Genomic DNA, 25,829 nt, shown 5'->3' with positions numbered 1-25,829 from the left:
CTTCGAAAAACAGAAGCCGCAAAAGACCAAGATTCCCACAAACCGAGGACGAACATGGAACTGGTACTCGCTCGTCGCTGTGAACTCGTGTCTCTGAATGTTACATCACTTATCCTGTACCTATAGAACTCAGCGTTTCTTTTGGGGTTTTTTTTTTATTATTTGCAATAAATTGCTTGTATTTTATATTCAGTGTTAAATGTTGGTACACTGTTATAAATTTTTCAATTGTAAATTATATGCTAATTTATTTCCACGTGTCACTCGTCGTACGTGTTTCACGGAATGCAAACTGAAAACAAACACAAACACAACAACAATGCAGTGAACTTATTCCCGTCACCGTTTTGTGTAGTCTAGCGAAGAGCTTGAATTTCGCAGAGCACCAGTGCAAAGTGTGTGTTTAAACGCTTTTGTGGCCTGAAGAGTGTGTGAATGTTCGTACGCACGTCCTGGTCAAAGAGGGAGTCCTCAAAAAGAACAAAATATCACTACAAATGATGAGCAAAGAACAAAAATGGATAAATAATCCCACAGTAACCGTAACAGTCTGAATATTTGGCTGGTACACTATTATTGGTGAATCGTTCAGTATGTAATGAATCCCAAATAAAGAGAATGTTAAAGGGTTTGGGTGCAATGAGGATGTTCTTTCTCTGAATGTTGTGGCTGCAGTCGTCACTCCGGTCACGAACCATGTTCCCTGAATGCTCCACCGCTCCAACACAACACTGTCGTGTGTTTCAGAAGTTTAACACTCACTTTTTACACTTTATTTACTCACGTGTGAAAAGTTTGCACCTGGGAACTGATCTCTGGTCCACCTGAACACTCTGGGGTCTGGGCTTCACTACAAACACGCAGGTGTGACTGCATTCGGTGTGACAATCAGCGAGTACTGTGATTGGTTCAGCTTATAAGAAGTCAGGTTGTGGTCTGCAGGGCCGTGTCGATATATCATCACAGTAAGCGAGCATCTTCACCTGAAAGGACTCGTCTGAAGCACGGATTAAATAAACACTACACTAATAGATGGAGCGGTGTAGCAGGTAGTGTTCACGCCTCCAAGGTTCGAACTCCAGGCTAAACACATGAAAAAACTTTGCTTATGTTTATGTATCATTTATGGAAGGAGTCTCCAGTGTCAGTCAGAGGTAAAGCTGTAGCTTTAAGTTTCGCACATCTTCAGGACAGAGGAGTTTACACTTCTTTACTGTTTCTGACTAACGCCACAAGCTGTCTTTTTGTCTTATTTACTTCGAGAGAGAATAAAGAGAGAGAGAGTAAAGAGAGAGAGTAGAGAGAGAGAGAGTAAAGAGAGAGAGTAAAGAGAGAGAGTAGAGAGAGAGAATAAAGAGAGAGAGTAAAGAGAGAGAGTAGAGAGAGAGAATAAAGAGAGAGAGTAGAGAGAGAGAATAGAGAGAGAGTAGAGAGAGAGAATAAAGAGAGAGAGTAGAGAGAGAGAATAAAGAGAGAGAGTAAAGAGAGAGAGTAGAGAGAGAGAATAGAGAGAGAGAGAGTAAGGAGAGAGAATAGAGAGAGAGAGTAAAGAGAGAGAGTAGAGAGAGAGAATAGAGAGAGAGAATAGAGAGAGAGTAGAGAGAGAGAGAATAGAGAGAGGGATGGTGAGGGAAAGAGTGTTTATAGCTGCTATAACGTAAGTGAGAACAGGAACTCACTTGCTGTTTTATAAGAGGAATAAAAGACACGGGATGTGCTGTTAGAGGAAAAGAATCAACTCTGGGGTAGTAACAGTAACTCTTCTTCACGATCAGGGGCAATTCACCTAAAACACTTGGTTCCGGTCATCAAGCGAACGTTCCTGAGGAGCCGTGAGTTAGAGTCATGCGGAACAACCTGCTGCCTAACGACACCATTTTACAAAACCCGAGTGCTGTAGTGCTTTAAGGTCTACGGAGTGAGAAAGAAGGGAGCGATCTAAATCTGAAAGATGTAAAACAGTGAAATAAATAAAATGCAAGACGGAGCGAGGGAAAGAAGAAGAGTGAGAGAGAGGCATAAAGAAGGTGAGAGGGTTCACAATGCTGCAGCAGCTGGCCTCCAACTGTCAGCCATGATTCCTCTGTTTACATGTCGGCCTCGAGCGCAGCCACAATAAAGACGGAGAGCGATAGTCGAGGCACTCGGCCTGAACCGACTCCGCTCTTTATCTCTCTGTAAACTATAGCCACGCACTCAGACGTCAGAGGGAATAATGAGGCTATGTAAGGCGTCCTGGCCTGGCTTTGGCCTTAGCTGTGTTTTGTGAAGAGCCTCGCAAAAATGAGAGACATGTTAGCTATTTATGCTACAGCTTTGTAAACAGACGTCAACAGATTAGCTGTTGTAAACCTCTCTCAGCTCTTTCCACATCGCACAGCGCCGGACAGGACAACGCTGTCCCTAATCGACATCAAAACAGACGCGGTGAGGTTTTCAGGCTGTGCTGCTGGGACGCAACGTGCCAGAATACGGATGCCATCAAACGGGACAGTGATGATTAAAGGTTCGGCTGTGGCTTGTGTTCCGCACTCGAGCTGATGTTTATCTCTAAAGTCATGCAGAGGAACAAAGGATGCATTTACTGTAGACGCTGTGGGTACAACTCGCAAAGCAGTGGACTGTGTCCTAAACGTCTGCGTCCCAGAGCACACTGTCGAGCGACGGCTCAGCGCTTTCGTTTGGGGAAACGAGATGTTCTGGATTCTCTTCGTGTTCCTTTGATTAGCCAATCAGAATGTATATCCACAGGGTACGATGCCAACACATTGCTCAAACACAACACACAGTGATGCCCAGACCACAAAACCGTCCAAATGTGCTGTTTGTGCGGCCAAACTGGAACCTGCACAAAGATCTCACCCTTAAAGAACGAACTCAAAGCTGCCAAGTGCTTAACGCTGGCGTTCGGTCTGTTGTGGCTGCAACGGCAAACAAAATACCGGCATTATTTAGCAACATTGGGTTTAGACTGAGGACAGCACTCTGAAAGAACACACTTGTAGGGGCCAGACTAGCAACACACCTGCTGACAGATGAGAGGAGAACGCCGCTGCGGTGCGTTTTATAACGACGGATCCTGTAGTGCAGGATTTAGTGACTGTTTGTGTTCAGCCTCATGGCTGATATTCCAAATGAACCAAAATCCACCCTGCTATGGATCAGTGAGGGAATCATAAAACCATTCACAACGGTATCAGATGCCGTTTCGGGAGAATTTATCACATTTAACCAGGTAATCCAAAATGACCCCCGTTTTTACACGGGGTTGCCATCACCTCACGTAAACTGAACCCAACTGCCCGAGTCATAGACATCGGAAGCCGACTCCAGAAAGCCTATTTATCATCTGGCAGTAAAGGAGCTCGAGCTTTGCCATCGTTTGTAACACATTTTCTCTGTTTATTGTGAGATTATTCGCAAATAGCAGAAAAAGCCAGAACAACTGGATTCTGTAAGTTCCCACAGCTTCCTGAATTAAAAAGCGTAGAAAAGAACGAAGCTTTTACTGAAGAGGAATAAACGATTACAGAAACACGTCACACGGGTTCCTGTGGGCAACCCACCGTGCCCTAACGTTCCTCTGTCCCACATCTCATCAGCATGAGGGTAAAACCCAGCTGCCCCCTTCAGAGCGAGGGTAAAACCCAGCTGCCACCTTCAGAGCGAGGGTAAAACCTAGCTGCCCCCTTCAGAGCGAGGGTAAAACCCAGCTGCCCCCTTCAGAGCGAGGGTAAAACCCAGCTGCCCCCTTCAGAGCGAGGGTAAAACCCAGCTGCCCCCTTCAGAGCGAGGGTAAAACCCAGCTGCCCCCTTCAGAGCGAGGGTAAAACCCAGCTGCCCCCTTCAGAGCGAGGGTAAAACCCAGCTGCCCCCTTCAGAGCGAGGGTAAAACCCAGCTGCCCCCATCAGAGTGAGGGTAAAACCCAGCTGCCCCCTTCAGAGTAAAACCTTCAGGGTAAAACCTCAGAAGGGAATCATTTTCAGTGTGTGGAAACAACTCCAAAGCTTTGGCATTGATTCAGGCTTCGATTCAGTGAATTGACTCTTTTTGGGTTTTGACTCCCAGCATCTTTGACGTGAACCACAGGCAGGATGAGATTATTAAAATATATATTGTTTATGTTAATAAAATTCAATAATATAGTGAAGATACTGATTTCTGAAGATTTCAACGTGGCTCATAACGCAGACTATCAGAATAAATCATAAATCAGAGTAAATGATAATAAACGATGACGAGCTTCGAACGAGGCCCGAATATGAACCCGAGCTTCTGGGCCGAGTCAGAGTGTGAAAACAACCCCGTGTACTGTGCGCTTGGAGGGTTAGGACGGTGATGTTTCCACACTGAGAGGACCGAACACAGCAACACCACTTCAGCGTATCACACATGGTTCTGATAAGAGAGGGACGGGAACCACAAATGCCTCGGCTAAAAGGATCCTCCTCTTTAAACACCATCATTACACAGAATGATGGCAACTTCAGGTAATTTGTTATAACAGAACGCGCGCAGCAGGAGATTAAACATGTGCTGGGTTTTACTCCGACCCTCAGGCCAGATGTTAATCAAGGGACTTAAGAGGAACCTCTCATCAAATCGTTTGGTTACCTCCTGAAATCCAGACCCCCACACGGAGGCATGCGCACACACACACACACACACACACACACACACAGTATCCATGCTTGGATTCTTGTGCCGTTTTCCTGATAAGATTCAGGAGGCTGGTTTTGATCTGTGGCACACTGAAGTCCTGCGCAGGGCCTGGTCTGTGTCTCTTACAGATTAGCTGGTGAAGAATGTCGTCTGCTTGTCTGCAGGAACGTACGCCATCTGCCCAGAGTTCTACAAAGACGGAGGTGTTAATAAAAAGTGACGGAGATATCTGGAGGTGTGAGGATTAACTGTAACGTCAAGCATCTCCTCACCCAGAGATGAAAGTGACACCCACGGTTTCCCATCGGCACGGCCATAAGGAGCTCTGAGGGTCATGATTTGAACAGAGTCATAGCCATCGACGTAGAGAGTGTCGCTGGAGACAGGTATGACAGACAGGAATGCTGATCTGAGGTCAGGTGGTCAGAACTCCAGCACATCCTATCTGTTCAGCTCGTCCTCAGATTTAATTCCCAGGAATTTTCCCACCGTCCAAAAAGCAGCTATCGTAGCTCTCTGATGGAAAAAGAATGACCCGATGGCTTGACATGACGTCTCAGGACACGTCACACACGAGCGATCCTGATTACACTTCTTGATAAAATGAATTTTTCTAAATTCACATCCTTCCGTCTAAAACTTCTGTATAACTCTGTTTTGAGGGCGGAGCTACGAATAAACTCATTCTATGAGCAAAATATCCTCACGTGTTGGATCGCTCATGCTACGATATGCACAGAATTCCAGAATGATGACATTACCCAGAAACAGAACCAGCTGCGGAACCTGAACGCCATGCGAAGGGAATTTAGCTAACCAGTGAGCTCAGGTTGTGATGTCACAAAATAACTTCACAGATATGAAGAAGATTAGACAGTGAGGACTTTACGCAGAAACTTTAGCAAAATTAGCTAATGAATAGAAATTGGTGTATGATGTCATAAAATAACCACGGATTTGGACTAATCATAGAACAATATGCATATTATCCAATAATGCCAATAATTATGACATTAGCTTAGTCTGTGGTGTCACAAAATAACCCCATAGGTTTGGACCAATCGGGGACAATATGTAAACGATCCAATAATGATGATGTCACCCCGCCTGCAAAGCGAACTCATGTATGAATGAACTCAGTTTGTGGTGTCGGAACGCAAACCTCCAGATTTGGACCAATCATGGTACAATATGCAAATGATTCCAGAACGTTGATGTTACCCAGAAACTAAGCTCTTAAACATACCGAATATTAGTGATGAATGGATGTGGTTGTCGTGGTAACATTGTAATTATATTAGATACTGAACTTCAAATCTGTGATTAATGTTTGCGAGCAGTTAGCTAAACAGCTAGCTAAATTAGCTAATGTTCATGACATGATGGCTGTTCGGAATGTCATGAGGACATGCTTCTAATTTGCATACTCATGCATATTCAGAGATCCTTGTATTTTTGTTAACGGTTATGAGCACAATTAGAAGCACAATTAATGATTCTACACAGAGTTCTAACCGATTTAAGCTATAACGTTTACATTTTAAACTGTAATATTTTTGTTTTAGAGTAGAGAGAGAAACTTCATTTCGTCTTTTGTTTAATTGATTTGTTTTTACCGATTAATATTTCGAATGTTACTCTAACTCTGGAGGTGGATTTTGTTTGCTGCTATTTTTAAATGTCACCAAAAGTCACCTTCAACAGGCCACATTTAAAGTGCTATTTTGCTATTTATAGTGCTATTTCAGTCTTTTTCTCTATCCTGAAACGCTAGCGCAGGAGTTCAGCAATAAAAACTTCTGAAGGGTGGTCAAGGCTTGGGGCTGTTTGCGCAAAAAAACATTAGGAACCCTGGGGTTAGGGGTAAAACCATGTTTGAGTTTCCGCTACAGTACACAAAACAACTAAACTCAGTTGAACTGGTCTTGCATTTGTAACGGATAAAGCACCTTTAATATAAACTTAATAAACTTTGTAAAGGGGCATGAGCTCAGCCGTGCACAGCGAAATTAAATAAAGGCTGTACAGCACCGCTAAGTCACTTTAGGACATCTCTCTTTCCATTACACAACCCTTTGTTCTTGGAGCCTCCACAGATAAGTAGATTAAAGAGCAAAGCTGATCGATAGACAATCACTTAGTCTGCGAGAGCTGTGCCAGCACCGAGGTGCACTAACTTCAGTCCAAACTGGCACACAAGCAAGGACAGAGAGAGAGAGAGAGAGAGAGAGAGAGAGAGAGAGAGAGAGAGAGAGAGAGAGAAACCCCCTCACAGCTAACATCTATAATCTCCTTTCAGAATTCATCATAAAGTTAATGATCCACTTCCTGCTTAGCATGCAAAAGGCACAACATAGAACTAAGCATAAAGTAAAGATAAAGAACTAATAATCCAGGCTTTATCATCAGTCACGCAGACCGGAATGAAAAGTTTCATATAAAGTATTAGATTGATGATGATGCCAAAATTAATTTGAGCACGCCAGATAGATATTCCATCTGAGTCTTAGGAGTAATCCTATATTTTAAAACGTATACGTAGCTGCAGTTTCAGTCATCTCATGACCCCGCCCCTTCCTAATAATTCACCGTGGAAATTAGTCGAAATTATAAACTAATACTTTAAAAATTCAGAGTGCGTGAACAGAAATAAAATATAAACATTTGTTCTAATCATGTTTTAATTGTTAAAGATGAGAGAGGGAGAGACCTGGGTGATATTTCCGTCTGTAGCTGGACTGAAACAGACAGATATCACCCACGTGCTGGTTAGACACACACTGGGGGGGGGGGGTTCATGTTGGAAACAGGAAAAATGGGCAAGTGTAAGGATCTGAGTGACTTTGACAAGGGCCAGATTGTGATGTCTAGACGTCTGGGTCAGAGCTTCCCCAAAACAGCAGGTGTTGCGGGGTGTTCCTGGTACACTGTGGTTAGTACCTACCAAAAGTGGTCCAAGGAAGACAAGCAGTGACCTGGAGACAGGGTCATGGACACCCAAGGCTCAGTGGTGCGCGTGAGGAGCGAAGGCTAGTCCGTCTGGTCCGATCCCACAGAAGATCTACTGTAGCACAAACTGCTGAAATTGTTCATGCTGGTTCTGATAGAAAGGAGTCAGAACACAGTGTGAGCATCAGAACTGGACCATGTAGCACTGGAAGAAGGTGGCCTGGTCTGATGAATTAGGTTTGCTTTTACATCATGTGGATCACGCTTACCTGGGGAGGAGACGGCACCAGGATGCACTATGGGAAGAAGGCGAGTCGGTGGAGATGGAGATGCTCTGGGCGATGTTCTGCTGGGAAACATGTGGATGTTACTTTGACACGTAGCACCTACCTAAACACTGTTCCAGACCGAGTACACCCCTTCATGGTAACGGTGTTCCTAATATCAGTGTCCTCGTTCAGCAGGATAACGCTCCCTGACACACTGCACACACTGTTCAGGAACGCTTTGAGGAACATGACAAACAGTTCAAGGTGTCGACTCCGCCTCCAGATTCCCCAGATCTCAATCCGACAAACAAGTCCGATCTGCGGAGGCCCCACCTCACAACTTACAGGACTTAAAGGATCTGCCGCTAACGTTCCTCGCAAAAAGTACATCTTTTTATTTGAAGTAGCCTCTCTGTGCTGCCAGTGTCTGGTGTAAAGGCCATTAGGATTAACACGAGAGCACAGAACTACTTTATAAATAACATCTCGTAAAAATGTCGTGCAGATTCCGTCCACATCTCAGACCCAGCAGTGCTGTACACGGTCTCTACTGAGATATCACAACAACTAAACGCAAAAATTCCCAGTCAGAGCTTCTCCCTCAGATTGAAAAACATTGTGGAGGATTTACTCCGAGTGTGGAAGTTGGAATGGACGGAGCGCCATGTGGGTGTAAATATGGAAATAAAATACACAGGAAGAGAAGTTGGCAGGTAATGATTCTGGCGAACTCATCACTGATTGACGCTGTCTCTCTTCGTCTCCGGTGCGTCGAGAACCGCCGCCTCCTCCTCCTCCTCCTCGACGCCTGCCGAGTGTGTCATAAACCCGCAGAAAGAACAGGATGTTTCAAAGTGGGACAGATCAATGTAACAATAACAGAATCTCTGAAAACCTGCTTTATTTATTTATTTATTTGTACTACCACAGCAAGTTCAATCCCCCAAAGCTTTGAGTATGAAGTGATAACATTTTCATTATGATCTTCTGGGTAAAAACAGAAGTCGGAATGGGTTATGGTGGTGTGAAACAGAAATGTCGTTAATCTTAAATTATTTTGGAATACAGAAAATTCTCCAACACTCAAATACTGAAGCTCTACAAAACCTGTAGAGAAATATTACTCCTGTACGGACCAATGACAAACTGCCTGATTTATTTTCACCCAGAAACACCAGCTTGTTATCTGAACATCAACCGGAACTGTCCAATCAGACCCTGAGAGTTTACACCGCTGATGCTGTTGAGGGTAAAGTTGATAAAATGACATCACTACTCACAGGTTCTGCAACAATGGTCCTTGTTTTCATGTAGCTGTGGGGTCCAGAAGGCTGTAGAGTGCACCACTGAGACATTTCTATGCGCTCTTTAGTCAATGATTGTCTACAATAAAGATGATATTCTTGTTTAACCTCGTTCCAGAAGAGTTTGATTGCAGTTATTGCTGCTGAAGGCGGCACAACCAGATTTAAAGTTCAAGGGGGCAATTAGTTTTTCACTCAGGTGATAGGTGTTGGATACAATTTTCTGCTACCATAAAAATAAATAAATAAACAAACAAACAAATAAATAAAACCTGTGTTTACCCAGGTTGCCTTTGTTTTATGTTGCATTTCATTTGAAGATTTAAAACTATTTGGCATGAGATATACACAAAACCAGAAGAAATCAGGATGGGGGCAAATACTTTTCCACAGCTTTGTAGGGTTTACTAAATAATAAATAAATAATGAGGAAATTCTGCTAATTCCATCAAAGTTCTGCTTGTGTAACAATTATCTTTTTTATTTCCACTTGGGTCACCCATCAGCTGGAATACTATCGCAGCTAAAGCACCCACTGATTTACGGTTTTACGATGTTCCTGATGCTTCCTGAGCTCTCGGAGTGGCAGACATCTGCTCTGGAGAAACTCCGTCTGCTTTTCCACATGCAGCAATCCTCTGAAAGCAGTCCAGTAGCCTACAAATCAGCTGCAGGTTTCTGGGTGACAGTCCACGGGCTGCTGTCCCTCTGACGACACTGCGCTCGCTCCTCCACACCAGCCTGGATGAAATCATCAGAAGATGAAATGCTAATTAATTTGAATCTGCCTGAAACATTTCCTGTCAGGCAGCGAGTGGACGTTCTTTTCCTCCAGAGAATGAAAATGAGAAGCAGATCCGTGCAGCCGTCCCAGCGTGGCTTCTGAGTCAGACGGAGTCTCTCGGCTCGGAGAAAGTGTTGTTCCTCAATCAGGGCACAGCTTAATCATCCCCAGGAAAAAAAACTCCACTAAACGGCCGAAAAGCTTAATAAAGCATCTGTTTAATATCGAAATGTTCTCGAAGAGCTGACAGACGTCACATTTAGTGACCGCTTCAGCCAGAAAGTAGTGCAGAGAGAGTTACAGTAATGAGGTGTGCACTAATGAGCTGTCAATTTGTCTATAGCCACCAATTTAGCTTTAGCTCGAGCAGGAACTTGCTAATAGCACACAAAAGGTCTTTGGGTTCACGTTTAATGAAGTCCAGGTGAAACAATGCCTAATCAGGTGATCTTTAAAGAAGTCCTTAATTTAAAGCCTAAGGCACTGCAAGGAAGAAGAACGCATGGAGGGTTTCTGGTGTGTTCTGTACTTCAGCTGGAATGAGAAGTCGAGGAGAAATTCACTGGCTGCCAAACATCATGGAGTGAAAGCTTTAACCCTGTAGAACACCTGACTGGTTCTCCACAACAGCAGCTCGAACACCAGTGCAGGTTCATACTCACGCGCTCGTTCTGAAGATGCTTCGATCCCTAGTCATGGTCTAAAATCCAGATTAGTGTAGATATGAATAAAGATGCATCACTGCTATGAACTAGCGAATGCTTACAGATGTTCTCAGTCCAGCGAACTCATGTCTACACGGGTTTAACCGAGCCAACGATCAGATGAATGTGAGACCTCTGCAAACATCTCACAGCTTCACTGGGTTCTTCCGTGGGCCGGAGGTTAAGCAACGGTGACTGGAAGAACGTCACGTACGAGTTCCTGAAAGTCTGCAGGATGACTGCAGTCAGTGTTTACAGAGAATTCCTGCAGTCTCGTTGTTATTATGGCTGTGAGTCAGTGGTGAGTAGAGTCTTCTGAGAAACGGATCATGACCAACACGTACTTTATTACAGTTCCAGCTTCTAATCTATTAAAAGCTTGCTGAACGTGAGGCTTACAAACGTGTATAGTTCCCTGATAATACGGAACAGGCCTAAAATGGAAATATTGCTAAGTGTGGGGTCAGGGAACGACCAATCGGAGCGTTCGCTCAGTCCGAGCTGAAATATTTCTCAGGTTTCCTATTCAGACTCGAACCTTGGGCTCGGTGGTAGAGTCACAGATTCGTTTATTGTTTTGACTGGTTCTTCTCTGTGCTTTAAAAAGTTTGGGAAATTCTCTTCATTCCAGATTGGTCTCGTCCAATTCCTCTGGTACCACTGGAGGTTTTTCATGAGCAGTCTAGTGCAGATCCGAAAATCTGGCCAAGGCTGGAGAGAAATGAATGTGTTTTTGTTAATGGTCCAACACCCCCTTCGAAGCGGTGTTATTGTGCAACAAGATCACATTCCCTCTTCCTTTGCTCCACGTGTTGGCAGCTCTTTGGCTCCTGACGATTTCCCATCCAGCGGCACGTCCTTAACGAGGTGCCAACAGGATGTGTCCGTGGCAGCCATCTTTAACTCGGACAGTTGGCACCGGGCCTCAGGGCCACAGCGTTCGGGACACGACGAAAGCCCCGCTTCATTTTCCTCAGCAGTCGCAGAGAGAATAGACGAGGAGCGTCTCCAGAGGAACACGCTAACCACATGTACACAATGAGGAGGAGAATAAATCCGAAAGGAGGTTAGGGTTTATATACGATATCCGTACTGAACACTGTCCCGCTTTACGGCCGCTAACCATCGTCTTTTAAAGCCAGAAACACAACCGGATTACACAACTGCGATCGGACTTTAACGAGGAGAATGTGGTGGAACAGTTACAGTTGGAAATTTTGTCTAAATAGAAAAACTTAGAAAAGCCTTCTGCAAGAATCTGGACACAGACATTTAAGAGATGCACTATATGGCCAAAATAATATTAATATTTGTGGTTGTAAAGTAGGAAGAACAAGAATGATGTACTTCAGCCTGGATGCATCAAAAGTGACTGGAGATTCTTCAGAACCAAAAACCTTGCAATGTGCTGCTTGGTGTCCCACAAGGTTCTCTACTAGGCCTTTAGACTTGTATTTCCCAGAATGATGGCTTCAATTTCTACAGAAACGTCAGTGCTGGGTACTGATTTTATGCAGGAGCTTTGTGATTTGATTTCCGCTCCGGTGCTGCTGAATTCCGGACCGGTAGACGTTGGTAGAAGTGAAATAACACTCTACATATCCTGAAGCGCTTTGTTTCTGACTGGAATCCTGATTGTTCAGGTTACAGTGACTTTTCCAGACATCAGTCCTGATCAACAGTCTGAGGTTTTTTTTCTCCAATTTCACGTCCATCACGGTGCAGATCCAGCACACATTACAGCTGTGCGGTCTGTGGTGGAATTACTACATGAGCTTCGCGTCAAGCACTCTTACGTCTGAGCGATGAAATCATCTGTCCGAAGCAGATGTGCCTCAGTAACGTCATACGACGCATGATTAAGAGCGCTCTCGTCGTGATCGTTATCAGACTCCCGGCTCAGGTCTGGACGTGGAGCGCTCCCGAGACTGCGGACGACTGGGTGAGATATAATTACTGTCAGCATTCGCTCATCTTTACTCTTCGCTCCGCAGAAACTCCACCGCCGAGCGACCAGGGGCGGAGTGTTTCTCAGCCCTCTCACGCTTTTCTTTTACGTCAACAGACGGAGATGGAGGAAAGAGCTACAGCGGCACGTCTGTGTTGGGCGTCTCACGTGTGCAGAGACGTATGATGAGTGAAGCTTTGAGGTTGGAGCTCAGTGACGTGGTTCATCTTCCACACCTCCTCATGCTCCTCCTCAGTACTCCAGATCCACCTCTGCTGCATCATTACAGACTGCGGCATCAAACCCCTCATGATAAATCACAGGTTGTGTGTTCGATGTATAAAACTTTATTTTTTGTGGTTTATTTAAGTTTGTGGTGCTGACCTGCAGGGATAAAAAATCTCCTGTGAGGAGGTTTGTAGGTGTTCCTGCATGACTTCACGCCACGCTTCCAGAAGCCACGGCTCTTCACCACTCGAGCATCCTTATCCCCAGAATAAAGAACGGCAGAAATGTCCGCCTGGCGCCGACCATTCTGCAGACACAGCTGTGGAGGAATTGTTCTACGTGAACAAAACCGTGATTAAGAGCTCCACCCCTAAACGAGCCCAGAATTCCCGAGTCCCGACTGCGGCCGCAGATATCCGGGGCTGAGCTTCAGATTCAGACCGAGGCGCGACATCACGTCGCTCGCGTCCTACTGAATGGACGAAGGATTAATCAGCTACTTTTGCTTTTGGTTTACAAGGACAGGGGATGATAGCGGTCAGGGAGGGAGATAATCCCATTACTGATCCATTTCATCTCCCGTGAGGTTACGTGACGGTAACGATGTCTAGTAAGTCCGCAGGGTGACGTCTAAAACGTCACGGCTTCCTAACAGACCAAAGTCAAAAAGGTTTCCTATTGCATTTATAAAATATCATTTGTGCTGAGCAAACCACGAAGTTCTGAAGTTTAAAAACAAATCCAGGACAGGCCAGTGTTTCTGCCAGGCAACAGGGGGAACAATCCTAAATGAGATTCCTGTTTAAACACAGCCTACGTATCAAATAAAAACAGTTTATTTATTTATAGAAAAGTTAATAAGGAGGAGTTTTTATGTAATTTGTTTGCCTGTGTTTCAGGGCAACTGTGAATAGAAACGAATAGCCCAGGTATAAAATCTGCTGGGCTCGGGCGTCTCCAACGTGGATTCGTCAGCTCCTGATTATCATCATAATTCCATAAAATGATGGACCACACGCGCTCGTTCCCCTCCAGCCGTCCTCCTCTCCAACATGATTCCATGTGTTTAATTGCAATTTCATACAAACTCCAGTTTCCTGCTGTTCAGCTGTATCTGGACTGAATAACTCGTACACTCTCGCAGCAGGGCTTTTCTTCTTTCCTTTAATGGTTCTTCTGTAACCGAACACTTCGTTTTTATCGAGCTCCGAGTCCTTGTAAACCCGGTGACTGATTTGTTCCAAACAAACAACGACAAGCGTTCACACGATTCGGAGATCAGTTTAATCAAAACGTACAGTAACACTAACAGCAGTAGAAATCATCACGCTCTACAGAAGCAACAGTCTAATTCAGCAGAAAATATGGCAAGTACATGTGAAATGGTCTGTGAAATCGAGGCAAGAGATGCCAGTGGTACTTAGAAGTAACGTTAGACGCTCATTATGTCATCGTAAGTCATCATTCAGGACAAACCGGACAGGTGAAGGGAGTCGGAGCGCTCCGAGACTCGGACGTCAGACGAGTCCATATTCACGTTACGTTTAAGTAACTGCTGCAGCTACGTAAACTCAGTAATAACATGCTGAAAGCTGAGGACCCTCAGGGTTCTCCAATAGGCCCCCTGTGACTGTCGGAATGGAGCGAGGGAGCGAGGGAGCGGTAGCTGAACTGGCTGCAGAGCTTCAGCTTCATCTCACCTGGTTTGAATTTGCAGCAGCTCGGAGTGAGCGGCTCTCTTAGTGTAACATTAACTCTCCTTCCTGTTCCATATGAAAATTTAAGCGTGATCTCAGGAGAGCAGTAAAAGGCGGCGTGCTGGCCAAACCGCGCTCCTGGTCACACGTACTCGTGGTAGATCATTTAATGGAAACCACAGTCAGACGGCATCATCAGCAGGCCTGCGAGGCTCCTCTCCTCAGAACAAAGTCGCAGGCTGATTCAAAGCGACGGCGATGTTTCAGAAACCTCACCACTGCGTTCTGATCATTTTTTCCTGCGAGCTGCAAAAGAAGCCGGAAGATGATTCTGCGTTCGTCTGCAGGACGGCACCGGGCGAACTCCATATATCTGTCCGACTTCACCAGACGGCCGTCTTACATCATCCGAGGCCGGTCGGGTCGAGCCCGGAGACTCATCTGGTTTCGTTTTTCAGGTTGGAGGCAGATGGCGAGGGAGCAGATCCGGCTTTAATACCGCTCTCTTTCAGTGAAGATCTCAGGATGTTTTGACGAAGCAGCAACGTGCAGAGTGACGGAGGAGGAAGAGGCTTTGTGAGATCCTACAGGAGCTCGGTTCTCCTTCACGTTCCTCTCCAGATCATCCAGGACTAATTCACTCTCCAAGTGCTGGACTAGCATTCCTTCTCTAAACACGGACGATTCTCATACGTCTCCGGTTTATAAAGTCTTAAACACTGGGCTCCTGGTGAAGGTTTGTGGATCCGAAGTGAGATTAAGAACATTACATAAACACGAGCAGTGACGTGCTTTAAAACATCACGACACACAGTTTTAGGAAAAAAGCACTCCTTTATTAAATGAACATGACTTCGGTTCACATTCCGAGAAGATAAGATTTCCTATTTTCTAATGTTCGGCGAGGTGGAGGAGTGGAGTCCATCCTGAACAGGGACAGAATATACACAGCGTGAGGAACCGGGTGATGAGAAGGAGATCACCTCTTGGCCTTCTTCTCCTTCAGCAGTTTCTTGCTCTCTTCCCGTCTGCGTTTGTTGACGGGGTTGCGCGGGTCGTAGATCTCGAACGTGTCTTCGTCCTGCATGTTCGCGTCCTTCACTTTCCTGGATTGTTCATCAAACTGCAGCACGTGCGTCATCCTAAACCAGAAGGAAGGAAAAACAAGACCATGAGAACGTCCTTTCTTCATTACAAGCCATCTTCCTTCCTTCCTTCCTTCCTTTTGTACATCTATCCTTCTTTATATCCTCCTTCCATCTTTCTTTCTGTCTTTCCTTACACCCTTCCTTTCATCCCTTATACCTTCAATCATTCCTTCATTCTTTATACCCCCTTACCTCCATCTTTCTTTCTGTCTTTCCTTACACCCTTCCTTTCATCCCTTATACCTTCAATCATTCCTTCATTCTTTATACCCCCTTACCTCCATCTTTCCTTACACTTTCCTTCCTTCCTTGCTTCCTCCTTTCAACTCTTTTTTTTTTTTTTTACACTAGCTTGCTTCCTTTCTTCATTCCGTCCTCCCACATGCCCTACTCCTGTCCTTCTTTACACTCTTCTTCCTTCAATATGTCCTCCTGTCCTTTCTCCTTTCACCCTCCTCGTTTCCTTCCGTCCCTCCTTATCTTTCAGATCCTTCACTCCTCCATGCTAAATCGTCCTGAGGGAGAACGCGGGCATGGTTCATGAGCGCAGTGAGGTGGTGAACGCGGGACTCTAAACCAGCAGGATCTGAGATCTCAGGATGAGGACGTTCCCTGAGGAACGGGTTTGGAGCAGAGCTTCCGCTGCTTTTACCGTCAGATACGGAAATAACAAATAATCTTACAAAATAAACCGATACAAGTGTACTGATGCACCAAAAAAGATTCTATTTAATCACCTACAGGTATAAAACACTGCTAGTCTGAGGTTTCTGCAGTGAACGGTACAGAACATAAGAATCTTTTCTGGTTCATGGACTGGAGTCTCAGTCAGACAGCAGATGCTCATCTGTCTTTCATTTCCCACAAAACCCCACTCTTTATTCACAGGTCTGGCTCTCCACAGCCGAGAGGACAATACGCGAGCCACTGAAAAAATGCAGAGCTTTACATTTTTGCAACCGAGCACCAACGGAGAGAAAGCCGCTATTGCTTCACAGGGCCTCTTGTGGAGGGAAATGCACCAAAAAAAAGAAAAGAAAAAAAGACGACACAACAGCCAAAAACGAGACAAAGACCAGGCGCAGACACAAAAAAACAAAACAGGCTCAGGGACGGTGAGCGTAGCCGAGCCGAGCCAAATCATCTCCGCAGACACATCTGTCACAAATTTCATCAACGCAGAGAACTTTTTAAACATGATTAACTTCATCCATCAGCGTGTACGTCACGATCAACAACCGTCCTGAGACGCAGAAGGTTACACACACACCAACACAACACGTCTGTCTAATCTCAAACCGCTCAACGCTTTTTCACCATAACACAACTGGATTTCAACTGACGATCGTTTAGTTCCTCGCATCAAAACGCCGTCTGGAATCAGGAACGCTCATGTGAGGAATGTGGAACGTCAAAACAGCTCCAATAAAACTGCTTTAACCAAACAATTGTTTTGGACCTTTCGGTGTTCTGAGCACTGAGCGTGGTCTCTCCCTCTCGAGATGAACTCGTTAACAGATCTGTTATACGTGTAACTGCACGTCGAACGCGTTCCTCTACGTGATCTTTGTGCTGCATCTTTTCCTGGTACACCATGGCCTTCAGGTGTCCCCACAACGCAGGGAAAAATCCAGTGGGTTTAGATCGGGAGATCTCGGAGACCACTCCACGGGACCACGCTGACCGATCCAAGAACCCGGGAACTGTCGATCCGACCATCGGCGCACGCGGATCCCATAACGAGGCGGTTCCCGGTGGAACGTCTGCATTTTACGTGGATGTCGTTCACGCGTTTTCGTGATGCACAGGATCTGGATCTGCTGATGGCAGGTGAGACGATCATCGCATGCTTTCTGCGAACGCCGCCATCACCGAGTCTCCGTGCCTGCGTCAGTGGATGCTCGTGGACGTCCACTTCTTCTCGCTCGGGCCACGGCACTTCCACTCTTTTGGAATTTGGTAATAGGTTTGGTGACCGTGCCGTGCGTGTGATGTTCTTGCGACAGCGTCCGGATCCAGCCGTGAGAATTTCAATACGTTCTTCTTTTGTCAAAGGCATTCTTAAAGACTAACTGAAAGAAATTATAAATATATAAATATATATAATGCAAATGATGTATGAAAAATTTTGGAAGACATTTTGGTTAAAAGGGATCATTCCTCCCTTCGTATGGAGACTTTCGGGACACCCTGTAGTGGGGTCATTTTTACGCCATGCGTCAGGAGAGCCGCGCACTGCAGAGCTTCAGCAGAACTGATGCTGCTCTCGGACAACTTCTCACGAATCCTCTGCAGAGAACTGAAACTTCAAAACGGAGGTGATCAAACCGCGCAGACGCGAACGACTCCGACCGACCAACTCCTTCACCACGCTGCACACTCCACTTCATTACCCATCGGTTCAGACGTGTACATCACGCTCAGATTATCACACCATGACGTGCTCGTCTCTGCTAACGGTTTCATTAAATATTTAGAAGCTACGTGCTTTAAACGGAGCGAGACTGGGCGGTTCTGATGGTTCTGATGGTTCCTTTAGTTAAGAATTATAAACACAGTTGGTATAATTCAGCAGATTAAACCTAGATCTAGACGTCTGTATAATATTCCTCGTATATGAGCCAAAGCAGAAATGAGTAATCCACCATACGGCTGTGTGTGTTCACGTATAGGTGTGTGTGTGTGTGTGTGTGTGTGTGTGTGTGTGTGTGTGTGTGTGTGTGTGTGTGTGGCAGCGTGAAGTGTGTATGAACAGTAACAGCTCATCTACAATGTCATGTCTGTTCTGCAGCAGCACTCCTGCGGTGCGAGACGGGCAGCTCTGATAATTTGTCTAGCAGCTTCAGCGCTGACAGTTCCCTCTCTCTGAGTTAAGGAGTGTGCTGGAGTCCCACAGGGTCGAGAGAGAGAGAGAGAGAGAGAGAAAGAGAGAGATAGAAAGAGAGAGAGATAGAGAGAGATAGAGAGAGAGTGAGAGATAGAGAGAGAGTGAGAGATAGATAGAGAGAGAGAGAGAGCGAGAGAGATAGAAAGAGAGAGAGATAGAGAGAGAGTGAGAGATATATAGAGTGAGAGATAGATAGAGAGAGAGAGAAAGATAGAGAGAGAGAAAGAGGGAGCGAGAGATAGAGTGAGAGATAGATAGAGAGAGAGAGAAAGAGAGAGAGAGAGAGAGAGAGCGAGAGAGAGAGAGTACAGTTAAGAATACAGAGAGTCAGGATTGAGAATGATTCCACGGGAGATTCGAGTCCAGCGGTGGCCGTCTGAGCCGACAGAAAGCGCGCAGATCGTTCTACACAAATTCAGGTTCAAATTCCAATCTCGAATCCTATGAATCAGTAATTGAGTCGATTCTGCTGTATGGATGTGACGTCACAAACCAAAACATTACACAACGGGATGAACACCGACGTCAGTGTTCGGTGTTCACAGGTTCGGCGTAACGGTACGAACAGCGGCTGCAGAGCCGAATTACAGACGACGAGACGATGATGCAGCGGCCAGAAAGAGGACCATTTCTCCTGCATTTACTCGTCTTGTGCTTTCACAAAAAGAGAGAGGCGCGAGACGGAGGAGAAGGGACTTCAGCTTCTGGATGGTAAAGAGGAGAAAAGAGGAGAAAAGAGGAGAAAAGAGGAGGGGGTCGCTGTAGATACAGACACAGATGGAATAGTTTACACTTCTGGCCCAGACGTCTACACTTCTCACCGTCTGACCTGCTGTAACCCCGTGTTCCGTTCGCCGAGTGCTACACACTTCCCCATGATGTTTTTACTAAAACTGCTCCAGGGAGGCCCTGTCTCCTCTATCGCTCTCTCTCTCGCTCTCTCTCTCTCTCTCTCTAGCTTCTCTCCTTCCTCTCTCCCCTTTCTCTCTCTCCTCTACCTCCCCTCACCTCTCTCTCTCTCCTCTACCTCCCCTCACCTCTCTCTCTCTCTCCTCTACCTCCCCTCACCTCTCTCTCTCTCCTCTACCTCCCCTCACCTCTCTCTCTCTCTCTCCTCTACCTCCCCTCACCTCTCTCTCTCTCTCCTCTACCTCCCCTCACCTCTCTCTCTCTCTCTCCTCTACCTCCCCTCACCTCTTTCTCTCTCTCCTCTACCTCCCCTCACCTCTCTCTCTCTCCTCTACCTCCCCTCACCTCTCTCTCTCTCTCTCCTCTACCTCCCCTCACCTCTCTCTCTCTCTCTCCTCTACCTCCCCTCACCTCTCTCTCTCTCCTCTACCTCCCCTCACCTCTTTCTCTCTCTCCTCTACCTCCCCTCACCTCTCTCTCTCTCCTCTACCTCCCCTCACCTCTCTCTCTCTCTCTCTCTCCTCTACCTCCCCTCACCTCTCTCTCTCTCCTCTACCTCCCCTCACCTCTCTCTCTCTCCTCTACCTCCCCTCACCTCTCTCTCTCTCCTCTACCTCCCCTCACCTCTCTCTCTCTCTCTCCTCTACCTCCCCTCACCTCTCTCTCTCTCCTCTACCTCCCCTCACCTCTCTCTCTCTCTCTCCTCTACCTCCCCTCACCTCTTTCTCTCTCTCCTCTACCTCCCCTCACCTCTCTCTCTCTCCTCTACCTCCCCTCACCTCTCTCTCTCTCTCCTCTACCTCCCCTCACCTCTTTCTCTCTCTCCTCTACCTCCCCTCACCTCTCTCTCTCTCTCTCCTCTACCTCCCCTCACCTCTCTCTCTCTCCTCTACCTCCCCTCACCTCTCTCTCTCTCTCCTCTACCTCCCCTCACCTCTTTCTCTCTCTCCTCTACCTCCCCTCACCTCTCTCTCTCTCTCTCCTCTACCTCCCCTCACCTCTCTCTCTCTCCTCTACCTCCCCTCACCTCTCTCTCTCTCCTCTACCTCCCCTCACCTCTCTCTCTCTCCTCTACCTCCCCTCACCTCTCTCTCTCTCTCCTCTACCTCCCCTCACCTCTTTCTCTCTCTCCTCTACCTCCCCTCACCTCTCTCTCTCTCTCTCCTCTACCTCCCCTCACCTCTCTCTCTCTCCTCTACCTCCCCTCACCTCTCTCTCTCTCTCCTCTACCTCCCCTCACCTCTCTCTCTCTCTCCTCTACCTCCCCTCACCTCTCTCTCTCTCCCTACCTTCTCTCCTTCCTCTCTCCCCTTTCTCTCTCTCCTCTACCTCCCCTTGCCTCTCTCTCTCTCCCTACCTTCTCTCCTTCCTCTCTACTCTACCCTCTTTCTCTCCCCTCTCCACCATCTCTCCTTTCTCTCTCTTCCCTCTTTCTCTTGCTCTTTTCTCCCCCCCGGCGAGGGTTTCCATCACCCCTGATATGAAGCGGCTGCTCGGGTCCAGGGCCTCGAGACGCTTTGCCAGTCTAACTACAGCATGAAGTAACTGATAGAAAGCGCAGGTTTTGTTATTCTAAAGTGTGCACTTAGACGCTGGGCTTTTTTTGTCCTCCTTCCTTTCCACACACACACACACACACACACACACACACACACACACACACACACTCACAGAGCAAACTGCAAACCAGAGCGAGTGTATTTTAGGCCTTGAGTTGATGCCGGCATTACGAATGAGAAATGAGGAAAATGCTCATAGTGTCAAGAATCATTTCCTCACTGTGGACACGGAATATGACACACACACACACACACACACACACACACACACACACACACACACACACACTCCTCCTCCTCCATTTATTTCTCTCTCTTCCCTCATTGGACAGCTAGTCTTATTTATCTTCATTTATGGATTTCTTTTGGAATGGCAGGTCATTAACATGAAGCTTAAATTAAAGTGAAGTAAGGAGGTGATTTAACCGGGACTGTGTGTGATATATAAAGGAAATATAGAATACGGATATAAAGCCAGTTGCCTGAAGTTCACGTTAGTGAGTCTCCTCATACGCAACACTGACACAAACGGCGGGGTGAAGCGTAGGATACACCTGTCTCTCCAAACCAAACGAGTTTCATGAGCACCCCGGTTCAGGTGTAAACGCTCAGCTAGCTCCAAAACGTCCAAAAATACAAGAAGAACGGTCAGTGGTCTGTAATAATAATAATAATAATAATTTTCATTCCTATAGCAGCTTGTGCAAAACTCAAGGACGCTGTAAAGAAAAGAAAAGAAAAGCACTTGAAGTGAATGATTTGCCAGCCTGCTTCGTGTAATGGTCTGGAACGGAGCAGGAGGACGGGCCGCGAGAGCGGCACTGCGCTCGGCGTGAAGACCGCTGAGGAGCGCGACAACCCAAAAACATTCCAGAACAAGCCATAATCTAATCTCACACACAGATTAGATTTGATCAGAGATCTCAGAAGGCAGGACATGAAAAGCACGTGTACGAACCTACTGCTACTCCGCTGCGTTAGAGAACACACCAGTACGCGTTAATTATCTACTGAGCGTTTAGAGAAATTCTCCTCCTTTTTTTTTTTTTTACAGGAACCCAATCCCCTCAGAGCGGAGCAGGCCGAAAACACATCAAGAGCACTGAAAAATATGCAGTATTTAGTCTTAATACTTAACCAAGTGTGAAATGAGACCCAGCAGACTCAATATTTGCTCAGTGTGTGTGTGTGTGTGTGTGTGTGTGTGTGTGTGTGTGTGTGTGTGAGCGAGTGTGTGAGTGTGAGCGTGTGTCTGCCTGCTGCTCAGACACAGTAATTATTTCATTTTTGTCATCCTGAGCAGTAGCATGCAGATGGATAGGAATGTGTGTCGGAGAGTATAGACAGCCGGGAATTGGGGGGCTCTCTCCGTCTCCACACACACACACACACACACACACACACACACACACACACACTCCGCCGGGACGTTCGGCAGCCGCACCAGTAGGTGATACTATGAAAATAAACAGTGTGGAAGTTCATTAGCGCTGCGCCAGTCAAACCTGCACGTGTGTGTGTGTGTGTGTGTGTAAGCAGCAGCTGAGTATTCTCTCTCTCTCTCTCTCTCACACACACACACACAAAGAAAAAAGTGGCGAGTAAGAATTAAGAAGGAGATTTAAGAGAAAAAATATGAGAGAGAAAATGCGCATGTGTGCGCGCGTGTGTGTGCGTGTGTGTGTGTGTGTGTGTGTGTGTGTGCGCGCGTGTGTGTGTTTTGGCTTCAGGTCAGGATTGTTAAACTGTATTTTAGAACTGACCCAAAACACATGAAAGTGTGTGTTGATTATTTTCCCAGATCAGCGTGTTCCTAAGTGTTTTCTTCCTCTTTCACCACAGAAACTCACCAACACTTACATTTATTTATTAATAATAAACTTCCCTTCATACCGCTTTCTCCGTTTAGAGTTCAACAACCCCGAGTTCCTGCTGTGTCTTACCTTACAGCAGCTAGAAACACTCACCCCTCACCAGCCCTCTCTCTATTCCCTCTCTTCATTCCCTCCATCATTCTACCAGTCTTCATTCCCCCTTTCTCTCTTCTCTCTCTCTCTCTCCTTTCTCTCTCTCTTCTCTCCCTCTCCCTCTCTCTCCTCTCTCTCTCTCTCCCTCCCTCTCGCTCTCTCTCTCCTCTCTCTCTCTCTCCTCTCTCTTCTCTCCTCTCTCTCTCCTCTCTCTCTCTCTCTCTCTCTCTCCCTCCCTCTCGCTCTCTCTCTCTCTCCTCTCTCTTCTCTCCTCTCCCTCTCTCTCTCTCTCTCTCTCCTCTCTCTCTCTCTCTTCTCTCCCTCTCTCTCTCTCTCTCTTCTCAAGTTAATCAGACAAAACAACAACAATGTAAGAACTCTATAGAAACTCCTCTGTGCTGAAGATGTGGAAAACTTAAAGTTCCAGCTTTACCTCTGACTCATATACAGCGCTGACACTGGAGACTCCTTCCACACACGTCACAAACATAAAAACCTGTTCATGTGGAGCGTCCGGCGTACACAAGTATGAGCCGTTACTATAGAAACGATGACGTATTTAAAACATTTTTTTTTTGTTGTGGTGCTGATTGATGATTAATCTGTAATAAAACTAACGGAAATCTATGTGTGTGTGCGCGCGCATACGTGTGTGTGTGTGTGTGTGTGTGTGTGTGTGAGAGAGTGATGATGATCAGGAATTAAGCAGAATTAGATTAAAGGTAGGATAGAGGGTGGTGAGATGAATCCATCAGAGGTGTAACTGTGTTCCTCTCAGGAACTTTCGCTCAGCTGAAAGTATGCGTTATCCACAAGTAGTGGTGGGGGGGGGAGAGAGAGAGAGAGAGAGAGAGAGAGAGAGAGAGAGCGAGAGCGTAGTGCAGCAAAAACAAACACTGCATACTGCTTCAGTGGCGTCAGAGCTGCTGGAGCCAAACGATGGAGTGAGAGAGAGAGAGAGAGAGAGAGAGAGAGAGAGAGAGAGAGAGAGAGAGAGAGAGACCGGGTAACGGAGGAGTGCAACTGGTCCTCATGTGGCTCTCAGGTTGAAAGGAGAACATCTCACCACTCTACTCCAAATAAACACACACTACAGCCTCGTGTGGAACGTCATGCGTGTGGCGGGAAAATAAACGCATCCTGTTGGGAAAAGCCTGAAGATCCATCACGGATAATTTAAACTGTAAAAATCCATGAATTCGATAACTGACCACCTCCACCCAATTTATTTACAATCCCACATTTTATTCATTTCCATTTATTTACACGATCACGCTTACACTATACAGCCAAAAGTATGTGCACCCCTGACCATCACACCCATATGTGCTTGTTGAACATCCGATTCCAGATGTATTCCCCGTCTTTCCTGTTATAATGCGCTCCGCTCTTCTGGGGAGGCTTTCCCAGAGATTTTGGGCGTGGCCGTGGGGATTCGTGATCATTCAGCTACAAGAGCGTTAGTGAGGTTGAGGTCAGGTGCTGATGTTGATGTTGTGATGTTGATGTAAGGAGACTCCAGTTCCAGTTCATCCCAAAGGTGTTCAGTGGGGTCGAGGTCAGGACTCTGTGCAGGACACTCGAGTTCTTCTACCTTCCCCCAACCTTCACACACCACGTCTTCATGGAGCTCACTTTGTGCACTGTGTCGTGCTAGAACAGGTTTGGGCCTATTTCTGGCCCTAAAGACACACCCACTCCTCATTTCCACAAACACACGTTTTTATTTTCAGCCTAAAAGACACACCCACTCCAATTTGCCCGTAATACTTTTTTTTTTTCATTCAAAGACACGCCAACATTCCCATTTATAGCCTTAAAGACCCACCGTCTTCAAACTGCCCTGATTTCCATCTACATATATGGACACGAAGAAATGCCCACATTCCCATTTTTTGCCTTAAAGACACACCCAGTCCAAGCTGTCCTCATTTCCATATACGGAGTCACAGCCACACCCACTCCAGGCAGCCCTTGTTTGAGCTTTTGACTTTAAAACACCCACATTCCAACTTCTGGCCTTACACCCATGCCAAGCAGCCATTACTTCCATATACACACTCAAAAACACACCCAAATCCCCAAGACGGCCCTTATTTCCATATATGGACTCCAAGACACACCTATATTCCCAAGATTCACCACCACACACAAGCTGCCCTTATTAACATACACGCACACAAATACTATATATGGTAAAGTTTCCTGTTACTCCCGTATATGAACTGATGGTTACATTTAGATACTCTTATTACGCCAATTATGTCACGTGATTGTGTTAACAGCAGTCACCATGACGACACAGGTTAAGGTAAATGAATAAAAGTCGGACTGTTTCTCACCATCCTTTATCATCATCCTCTTCCAGCTCCTCGTCGTCAGGTGCCTCTGGGGTTTCGGAAATCGCTGATGACAGCTTGGTCTTAAAACGGTCCAGAAGAGCGAGCGTCTTCACACAGAAGAGAAACACAGACGTTGATTTATTCAGCGCTAACTCATGGGAGAGAAAAAAATTACTCAAACAAGTCCATTCTAAAAATACGTGCCGATTCAGTCCAGCAGGAGGCGCTGCAGATTAGAGCTAAATTCAGTCATCCTGCTAAGTTTTGCTAAAAATAAATAAATACATGCATAAATAAGAGAAAAGGACAATTTTGCTGTACAGTGCAGCGCCACCTGCTGGACTGAAACAGATCTCAGATCGGTGTGTAACTCACCTGCGCCTCTCTGCTCGAACCCTTCTTCAGCTTTTGAGTTCTCATTTCTTCGTACTTCTTCTTGCTCTCCAGGTACTCGGACACGGCCTCGCCCGA

At 46.2% G+C, this 25,829-nt stretch overlaps 1 protein-coding gene across 3 annotated transcripts in view; it reads right to left on the bottom strand.

The window, feature by feature from the left end:
- Nucleotides 1–15,360: 15,360 nt before the first annotated feature.
- The window catches only part of cwc27 (CWC27 spliceosome associated cyclophilin), a 44,599-nt gene continuing 34,130 nt past the window's right edge, over nucleotides 15,361–25,829 (bottom strand). For all 3 annotated transcript variants that reach the window (XM_053646167.1, XM_053646165.1, XM_053646166.1), the window contains exons 12-14: nucleotides 25,734–25,829; nucleotides 25,359–25,465; nucleotides 15,361–15,688 (exon numbers count right to left, since the gene is read on the bottom strand). The exon at nucleotides 25,734–25,829 is cut by the window's right edge and continues 14 nt beyond it. In XM_053646167.1, the coding sequence (XP_053502142.1) occupies nucleotides 15,526–15,688; nucleotides 25,359–25,465; nucleotides 25,734–25,829 (366 nt within the window). In that variant the 3' untranslated portion in view covers nucleotides 15,361–15,525. The remainder of the gene's footprint in view (nucleotides 15,689–25,358; nucleotides 25,466–25,733) is intronic.

Source organism: Ictalurus furcatus, chromosome 16 (assembly GCF_023375685.1).
Source record: "Ictalurus furcatus strain D&B chromosome 16, Billie_1.0, whole genome shotgun sequence".
In the NCBI taxonomy this organism is placed as follows: domain Eukaryota; kingdom Metazoa; phylum Chordata; class Actinopteri; order Siluriformes; family Ictaluridae; genus Ictalurus; species Ictalurus furcatus.
Note: the sequence above shows the minus strand (reverse complement) of the source record. Positions and strands in the feature narration are given on the sequence as shown.